The following is a 9,059-nucleotide window of genomic DNA, read 5'->3' as shown; positions in this document are numbered from 1 at the left end:
CCCGCCGTGCCTTCTGCTGCCGCTACGGCAGGCGGCGCCGCGTCGGGCGCGGCTCGCGCTGAGCTGTGATGCGTTCGCTGCGTTGGAGTCTGCGCGCCTTTGGGTCCCGCCCCAGGAAGTGACAGTTCTTCCCGGCAACAAGCTGTGCAGGTTGCTTGCATGGTCACGCTGATGACGTGCTCAACATGAACCCGGTAATGGCCTTTCCAACATCGGCTGCAAAGCAGACATCCGCACATGACACCCTTGGCAGTCAGCTCACACGCCATGCTCTGCGACAGGCGTGTGAGTGTTGCATGGGTTGTGGGCATGCCGCGCACCTGCCTCTTAAACACTGATGCTGTATCGGCAAGCGCGTGTGCATGGGCAAGGCATATGCTTCAACAAATAACCGCCCCATGTCGAGCAAGCACGCCTGTTTGACCGATACTAGCCCAGGTGCTGCTGCACCCTGGTGACTCATCACGACCATGCTGGACCTCCTGCCTGCTGGCCTTCATGGTGCTGCTATTACTAGAACATGAGCAATGCCTGTGACGGATCGCAACTCGTGACTTCATGCCCCAAGTAAAATCATGCCACAAGTAAAACTTTGCCGATCGCAGAAAGCGGCCCGCCTGTCACTTCAAATGGTTCGAGCCCCGACGCAGTGCCCTGAGCCTGAGATCGGCGATTGGGATCAATTGAAGGCGTTGATCGTGTCCGGAGATGTGGATGGAGTGCGGCGCCTGCTGGATGTACACAGGGCGCAGGCCGTTGCCATGGGCGGGGACGCCCCACTCAACAGCGCTGTGCCGCGCACAGCCCTGCACTGGGCAGCAGCGCACGGGCAGGCTGCAACTGTCATGCTCTTGATCCAGCGCGGCGCAGACATCAACGCATGCACGTCCAACGGCTACAGCGCTCTCCATTATGCGGCGCGAGGGGGCCACACTGATGTGGCGCGCACCCTGCTGGAATGCGGCGCATGCGCCAGCACCGCCACCAGTCCTGACCAACAGCCGCTGCAGCTGGCGGCCACCAACGGCCATGTGGCAACCATGCAATTGCTGCTGGAGCATGGCGCATCGGCCGCCGGCGCCTGCGGACAGCTGGCGCTGCCGCTTGCAGCAAAAAATGCTGCCGTCTTGCGCCTCCTGCTGCAGCGCGGCGCACGCTTTGCGCCCAACGACCCTGCCGCCGGCAGCGCGATGTGCTTCGCGGCGGCCTCTGGCAACGTTGCCCTGGTGCAGCTGCTGCTGGACGCAGGGGTGCAGATCGACGCCAAGGGTCCCAACGGGCAGCGCGCCCTGGTGGAAGTGATGCGCTGCGAGCCGGGGTGTGCCCCCATGGTCGCCGCCCTGCTGGACCGCGGCGCGTCCATTGATGAAGCCGACGTGCACAGCTGGCAGGCGGTCCACCACGCCGCTGCCCACGGGCGGTCAGACGCCCTGCGCGTGCTGCTCAGCCGCGGGGCCGACCCCAACGCCGCCACTGTGGTTGCAGGCACCGCCCTAAATCTCGCCGGTTATGATTTCGCCGTTCCTGCAGCAGCTGCACCGGGCCTCCGTCCCTTACAGCTGGCTGCCATGAACAAGCATCTGGATGCGGCCATTGTGCTCCTCGACGGCGGCGCGGATGCCTCGGCCGCAGATGCCTCCGGCCAGCAGGCGCTCCATGAGGCCGCCTCCTTTGACGCCAAGGCAATCCTGTCTCTGCTGCTCGCGCGAGGCGCGCAGGCGGACGCCGCGAAGGCGGATGGGACGACCGCCCTGCACCTGGCAGCCGAAAACGGGCTGACAGAAATGCTGCATGCGCTTCTTGACGCCGGAGCGGCGCCCAACGCTACCGACAAGAACGGCTGGACCGCGGTCCATCGTGCAGCATCGGGCGCCTGCCACGAGGCGCTGCTCGTCCTGCTGCAGCGTGGCGCCGACGTCAACGCGCCCGCCACCGGTGGGAGGGTCCCGCTTCACATGGCGGCAAAGATTGGCTGCCAAATGAGCCTCCAAGTTCTTCTGGACGCCGGCGCCCTGGTCGATGCCGCCGACGCAGAGGGCCTGCAGGCGCTCCACCACGCCGTTGCAGCTGAGGACTTTGAAGACCAAGTCAACATTGCCGTCATGCTGCTGGACCGCGGCGCCTCCTTGGAGGCAACCACGCACGGCGGCCGAACGGTGCTGCACTTTGCAGCCGAGGTGGAAAACTGTGAGCTTCTGGAGACGCTTCTGAGCTGCGGCGCCGACGTGGGTGCGCAGGACAACAATGGGCTGCAGCCGCTGCACCTCGCGGCCGCCTGCCGGGATGTCGAGGCGGTGATCATGATCGCCCGCCACAACAGCGCATGCATCAGCACCGCGCACAAGGCGTTTGAGGAGACGCGGCGCGCGCTCGAGGAGGAGCGGCGCGCGCTGCCACTGGGCATGGCGGCGCTCATTACGGGCGCGGCGGCAGAGATGAGGCGCCTCGACGCCAGCAGGGCCCGCTTTGACGCCGAGCGTGCCGAGGCCGAGCGCTTGGCCGCTGCCCAGGCTCAGCGGCTGCAGCGGGCGACAGCAGCGGCGGATGCGGCGGAGGCGCGGGAGAGGTCCCTCGTGGCGCTGGTGCACGATGCGATGAACAAGCACACGGCGCGGCTGGGCCGCGAGATCGGAGAGGGCGCGCGCCTGGAGGAGGGGTGGCCGCTGGGCCCGGCCGCGGCTGGGGTCAACGCGGAGGAGGTGCGCCTGCGGGCGGCGCTGGCGGAAGAGTGGGAGCGCCTGCGGCGGCTGCGAGCCTTGGCTGACAATGAGGCGGAGCGGCTGCGGCGGATGCGGGGCGAGGGGTCCCCGGCCTCCACACGAAAGCGGCTGCGCGGGGGCGAGTAGGCGTGCGGCCCAGATGTGCAGCGCCTCCAGGGGGCACGGCGCTGTTTCTGTGTTGCAGGGATGTAGGGGCCACTGTGGGCTCTGACTGCGCCAAGGTAACCCTGACTCGCCAACCTTGAGGCTCGCCTGAAGCCGGCGGGATGCAATCCCAGGCAGGGCTGCATATGTGGGCTGAGTGGTGTCAAACAACAGATGTCAGCAACGCCCGGTGAACAGCGATGCCCTGTGCTCCGGTGCTGCTGCAATAGCCACCAGAAAGTGTGCATATCAACATTCCATCCAGGTAATTCATACAAAAACAGCAATCAAACCGCCGACTGCCAGCACCACGCTGTCGCCACCTGCATGCTTGTAGCCGATAAACATCAAAGCAACAGTCAGCACGACGTGCTTTCATCTGAGTGGTGCCAGTGCACGGGCGCAGGAGCAGAGTTGTGTTGTTGAAAATCCAGGTGGTGTCGTTGCTGGTCCTCATGCATGTGCTGCTGCTGCTGCTGCTGCTGCTGCTGCTGCTGCTGCTGCTGCTGCTGCTGCTGCACGCTTGCATGTCTGACAGAATGGTCACAGCACATTGTAGCTGTCATTTGGCAGTCTTGGATTTGGGCATAAAAAAGTACAACAGCCAAACTTTCTGCCTTTGACACCTTTGTTGATTGTGTGAGCAAAGCGTGTGGAGCGGGAAGCATGTTACCCTAAGGCCGCACATCGGGTCTGTTGTGCATGAAACCGGTGCAGATCAGATCAGGAGGCTCCTGTGGCTCCTGCGCCTCAAGGACGGCGGCGGTGCTGCAGCTGCAGCCGACGCCGATGCTGCTGACTCAGCCAGCCCCGAATACGCCGCGCCGGCGTCAAACCCTGCTATCAAGGGACTTCCGCTGCTGCCGCTGCTGCCGCTGCTGCTGCTGCTGCTGCTGCTGCTGCTGCTGCTGCTGCTGCTGCTGCTGCTGCTGCTGCTGCTGCCGCTGTTCCTTCCGCACGCTTGATGCTGCTGGTGCAGATTCAGGATCACATTCAGTGCCTCCAGCATGAACACAGCATTGGGGTGCACCTTGTCCTGTCGGCGCAGTGGGAGAGATGTTGGTGCAGCGCATGCAAAATCATTCATTCACGCAGCGCCGTTGCCCCCAAAACAGGAACTTGGTGGGAATCATGGCTTTGTTTGCATTGCAGTGGCATCCTAGCACCTGGGGCTTTCAAACCCAGGCATCCCAACAGACGCGCCGTCAATACGGCAGCAGTACTGGACTAGAAACGAGGCCACACAAGCCTCGAGGTGCATTCTTCCTGTTGCATTGGTCAGAAGCAGGTTCGTGCAGTGCATTGCCAGTGTCGGGCAGACCAGGCCTGGAGTGTCACTGGCCCACCTTGAGGTACGTGCTGAACCCAAGGGGCGACGCCATCAGCTCAAAGTCGACCAGGGGCAGCTGCAGCGAGGGCGCCACCTGGCGCAGCGCAGCATTCATCTGGCTGTACCACGCCTGGGCCCAGGCGTGGTAACCGGGTGGGGGGGGGGGGGACAGTGGTTTGAGGGAGCGGGGTGCGTGGTGTGGTGTGGTGCAGCTTGTGGGGGTAGAAAGCTAAGAAAGGGGAGGTTTTGCCCGCGAGCGAGAAGAGGGTGAAAAGCAAGCAACAGGGCCCAAAGCCACAGACTGGGCCCGACATGCATGGAGAACCGGGCAGTTCAAGCTAGGTGTCGTGGAGGCCAGGGTGACTGGTAGGAGAGCAGCAAGACCTTGGTTTGAGTAGGCTTTGGGTGCGTGCGGCTCGTGCTGCTAAGGATATAGAGGCAACGGCGCGTGCCCACGACGCACCTGGTGGCCGATGAACGTCGCGACTGCGCGGCCGTGGTCGTCGTGGCGCACGCGCGGCGCGGTGTGGGCGACTACAAAAGAGTCCGGGAACAAGGACCTTGCCAGGCCCACCATCCTCTGCATGTACGCAGGTGAGGGGGGCGCTGCGTTTGTTGCTGCAGGCGGCGCTAGGGTATAGGGTTTCGGTGCGCAACTAGTGCAACACATGTTTCGGCCAAGTGATGCGGAAACCCAGAGTCCACGAGATGGTGCAATGGCTTTGCGCCCCCGCCTCTCCGCAGCAAGACTTCAATGTGCAGGCTCCCGAATCAAGGTGTTTTGCCGTCTGACCCTACTTGCAGGACAAGGGGTCCTCCAAAACTTCTCACCGTGAAGTTCGCCTGGTAGCCCTCCACCCACTCCCGCGGCAGCACCGCCGGCGCCGCGCTGCGATTGACCTTGCTGACCAGCCTCGCGCCGTCCCAGAGCCCAGACCCAATCACGAGGATGTGGGGCGACCCCCCTGGCACCGCCGCCTTGGCCTGGCGGAGGTGGTGCTCTGCGTTGCCCTGCCGATCCTCAAAAAAGGGGCCGTTTCCGTGGACGCCAAAGTGCCTGGTTTTGTGTTGTTTTCCAGTGGTTGATTGCCACACGGCGGCCAGGATTTAGGCAGTGTTTAGGGCGAGAACACGGCAGGGGAAGCAGCAAGCCACATCACGGGGATCTGGTGGGAATACTGTTGCTGCAAACCACAGCAGGCCCTGAGGATGTGATATCTCTTTGAAAGGGTGTGGTTTGAAGGGCCTGTGTCCATGGGTCTTAAGACTTCTTGAAGGGGCAGCTCGCAACCGCGCACCATTTGTGCCAGACGCGCAGGCCCGCGCCCGGCGCGACGCATCTATTGAGGCCGGCGCGCAGGCGGTGGATGGTGTGGCCGTCGGTGCGCTCCACGGCGGCGCCGGGATGGCGCTGCTGCAGCAGGTCGCAGTAGTACTCCAGAAACGACGCCTGTGATTGTTAATACAACGTACACAACTTGCAGTCATATTTCTTTCTGTTTGAGGAGGGAGCCGCCACCACTCGCCCACAGCCATAATCCTCACGCTGGGCGGCCTATTTGCGACGCTGCCTGCGTTTCTTGCCCCTGAGCAGTCCCTGCTGCCTCCAACCTGCTGCTGCGAGCCATGTATGACGTCACAAGCTGGGTGCCCTCCCCTGCATTTCTCATGTATAAACCCCAGCAATCTCACGTGCCAGCAAATCTCACATCGATGCTGTCTCCAAAGAAAAGGACATCCAGCGGCGCCCCCGTCGCATCCGCGCCGCCGCCCAGCGCCGCCGCGCCCGCTCCAGCGTCCGCGCTGATGCCTGTGGCCGCAGCGGTACCTGCTGCCCCTGCGTCTGCCGCTGCCGCCGCCGCCGTCGCCTGCGGCGGTGTTATGCGCGTTCGACCATCCACCAGGTTTTGCAGCTGGCAGGCGCCCGGGCCGGGCACCGACACCCAGTTGCTGCCCACGCGGTCTGTAAATTGCCACATGCCGTTTTGGAAGGAGCAGCTGCAGGGGTCCGCCGGCGGCTGCAGGCCCGCTGCAGGCTGCGGTATGTCTGCGCCAGCGGCGCCCATTGGCAGCACCACCATGAGCACGAGCAGCGCCGCCAGAGGTGAGAGCTGCGGCCTCATACGGTGACTCGTGAAGTAAAACCTACTAGATGACACAATCGTATCTCGTGTAATTGCCTTAGTCGTTCGGTGGCTGCGGGTGGGAGACGTCGCGAAGATCACTCTCAGTGATGAGAGAATGACGCAATCGCACGAACGTATTTGTAATATCACGAGTCTTAATATCATGTCTGCAGCTCATCATTCCGCCCGCTGCCAAAGAGCTGTAGCTGTTGGACGGTTTACAACTTTGGTTCGGCACCCTAGAACGGCGTTTGGTGCTTCCGGCACTCTATCCATGGCACGTATGGTATTTGATAGAGGTTTTCTCACGAGAACTTCCAGCCAACATACGTCTCTCCCACAAACGGTGAATTGGACGCTCCTCCCTCCCTCATCCACGTGGCTCACGGCCAAGCAGCGGCAACGCGTCGCGGCCGGCTGGGCTGTGATGCACCCAGGCCCCCCACCGCAGCTAGGACCCTGGCTTGAAAAGCCTTGTTACAGCCAAGCGTCCCTGCATGTGCATGGAAGATCACCAACAAAAGGCCGGCACCGAAAAAGTGGGTTGGCTTAGCGTTGAGACAAAACGCAGCGGGCCGACACGCAGCCCCGGCACAAGCCGACTCCCAAGGCAAACCAGCTCTCCCAACGTCCCTGCTGAGCGCAGCATGCTGCGCACGCGCTTTGCATGAGGGGGCAGCTTAGCTGCCCTGAGGTGCCCAGAGGAGGGCCAGAAGGGGCCATCGACGCTGGGGGCTGGGCGGCGGGCAAGGGGCCAGGCGCTGGCCCGAGGGAGCCTGTACAATGGAGGGATTCGGCACCACCATGTCTGCAGGGCACGCCGACGCAGCGACGCCATGCGAAGTGGGTTGGCACATTTGGGCGCACCTCGCAAGCTGCGGCAAGCAAGCAAAACTTTTCAAAGGGTGCGAAGGGCGCCCGGAAAAGGGAGCAAGCAGCCAAACAAAGCAGCAGTGGGGAGGGTTTGATGACACGGGGGCGCGAGGAAGAACGTACATGGCACCCAAGCGCCTGCCGGCTTGGAGTGGCCAGGGCTGGCACGGGCGCCCGCGCGAGGGGGGGCGCCGCTGGCGGAAGAGGAACGGGCGGCGATTGGGGCGGAGCGCAGCGGCGGAAGAGTTGCGGGGTTGTTCACGTGGGTGATTGACCATGATCTGAAACCTGATGTTAAATCTCAGAACGCTTGATCAGGTCACATTAGATCAGACGCCAGATCACAGGTCCTCGTCCAGCGCCGCGAGCCCCCTCTGCACCAGCTCCCGCAGTCCGTCCCGCAGCCGCGCAGCCGCGTCGCCGCACTTGGCGGGGGTCAGGTTGGCGAAGCCGACGCGCAGCCAGCCGGGCGCCTGGCAGGCGGAGCCTGGGACCACGCACACGCCGGCACGCTTCACCAGCCACCTGGGCAATGCGTAATGATGGCATTTGGGGGGGAGGGTGAGGAGTGTGAAGATGGTGGGGGGAGCGAGGGGGGGACGGTGAGAGGGGGAGGGGGAGAGTTGTAATTATCATTGGACGACGTGCGGGGCAGGGACCCGCGTGATATTAAGCGGCGATGGGTCAGAGCGCTTGTGAATTTCGGCGCGCTCGAAACACTCGCCCTCTGCAGCAGACGCCTGCAAACAACAGGGCAGCTGAGCAGTCGGCCGTGACACAGTCCGAGGCCGACAGAGCCAGATCCCCAGTCAGCCCGCGCAGCTGGCAGAGCGCCGTATCACATCATCGACAGTCCAGCGGCAGCCGCAGGCACCACGCGCAGCTTTTTCAAATCCGCATTTTCAAACCCGCCCAAGCATTCCTCATCAGATCAGATCAGAGCAGATCGTGCGGCGTCGCGCCCACCTGACCACGTCCTCATCCCTCAATTCGAACTCTTCGGGCAGCTGCGCAAAAAAGTAGATCGCCCCCTCCCCCCCCTTCACCCGGTCGGGGCCAAGCGCCGCCTCCAAGGCACCCCTCACCGCCGGCCGGTTGGCGGCGGCAAGCTGCGACACGCGCGCCGACACGTACGCGCGCCCGGTCAGCTCCTGCACGCGCGACTCATCATCAGGATTCTCGTCCCCGCCCGCCGCCGCCTTCACGCCGTTTGCCGCTCCGTTTGCTGCGCCGCTGTCGCCGCTACTGTGCGCTCGGCCGCTGCTTTGATGTGCAGAGCCGCCGCCGCTGCCGCTGCCGCCGCCGCCGCCGTCGCCCTCCAGGGCGGCGAGGGCCATGATCTGGGAGATCTGGGCCGCGCAGATCGGGATGGAATCCTGGGGGGCGGTGGGGGGGGGGGCGATTTGAAACAGATGTTGAGGAAAGGGCATGCATGGGATGGTTAAGGCGAGCTAGGTGTACAATTCCTTCTCAGGGGGGAGGCGGGTGGAGGGGAAGGGGAAAGGGGAGGGAACACAGATCGGCTCGAGGGAAGGAGCTGCGGGGGCTGGCTGGAAGCAAGCCGCAGACATTGGCGCTCGCCAAGGCGTGCCTCCAGCCAGCCGCCCGGGCCGAAACCCGGTATCCGCCGGGCGCTTGCGGCGGCCGCGCAGCCCCAAAACCCACCGACAGCCGCGCGCGTGTGTGCCCGGCTCCGCGGATAAAGCTTGATATTTGGCACTGCCCCACGTTTCGGCGGCCCACCCCACTGCGCTCCGCCCCGCTTGCCAACGCTGCGCCCCGCTGGCCTGCACCCCGACTCGACGACACGCAATCACAATAAAACCCTAAACCCACCTGCACTTTCAGAATCTCGCTCATAAGAGC

At 63.8% G+C, this 9,059-nt stretch overlaps 3 protein-coding genes across 3 annotated transcripts in view; 1 reads left to right on the top strand and 2 right to left on the bottom strand.

Moving 5' to 3' along the window:
• The window catches only part of MNEG_10241 (hypothetical protein), a gene marked incomplete at both ends in the record, with an annotated part of 3,834 nt that extends 988 nt beyond the window's left edge, over positions 1-2,846 (top strand). The window contains one exon of the mRNA XM_014041289.1: positions 1,146-2,846. Coding sequence (XP_013896743.1) covers positions 1,146-2,846 — 1,701 coding nt within the window. The remainder of the gene's footprint in view (positions 1-1,145) is intronic.
• A 1,352-nt stretch (positions 2,847-4,198) lies between these two features.
• On the bottom strand, positions 4,199-6,317 carry MNEG_10240 (hypothetical protein; the record flags this gene model as incomplete). The annotated part of the gene is made up of 5 exons (XM_014041288.1): positions 4,199-4,324; positions 4,658-4,774; positions 5,026-5,251; positions 5,493-5,644; positions 5,904-6,317. The coding sequence occupies 5 exons, from the start codon at positions 6,315-6,317 to the stop codon at positions 4,199-4,201; spliced, it is 1,035 nt and encodes a 344-aa protein (XP_013896742.1).
• A 1,217-nt stretch (positions 6,318-7,534) lies between these two features.
• Positions 7,535-8,530, bottom strand: MNEG_10239 (hypothetical protein; the record flags this gene model as incomplete). The annotated part of the gene is made up of 2 exons (XM_014041287.1): positions 7,535-7,718; positions 8,160-8,530. 2 exons carry the CDS (start codon positions 8,528-8,530, stop codon positions 7,535-7,537), a joined length of 555 nt encoding a protein of 184 aa, XP_013896741.1.
• Between the last annotated feature and the right edge of the window lie 529 nt (positions 8,531-9,059).

Source organism: Monoraphidium neglectum, assembly GCF_000611645.1.
Source record: "Monoraphidium neglectum strain SAG 48.87 unplaced genomic scaffold scaffold02236, whole genome shotgun sequence".
Lineage (NCBI taxonomy): Eukaryota > Viridiplantae > Chlorophyta > Chlorophyceae > Sphaeropleales > Selenastraceae > Monoraphidium > Monoraphidium neglectum.
The sequence above is the reverse complement of the archived record's forward strand: the minus strand, read 5'-3'. Positions and strand labels throughout refer to the sequence as shown.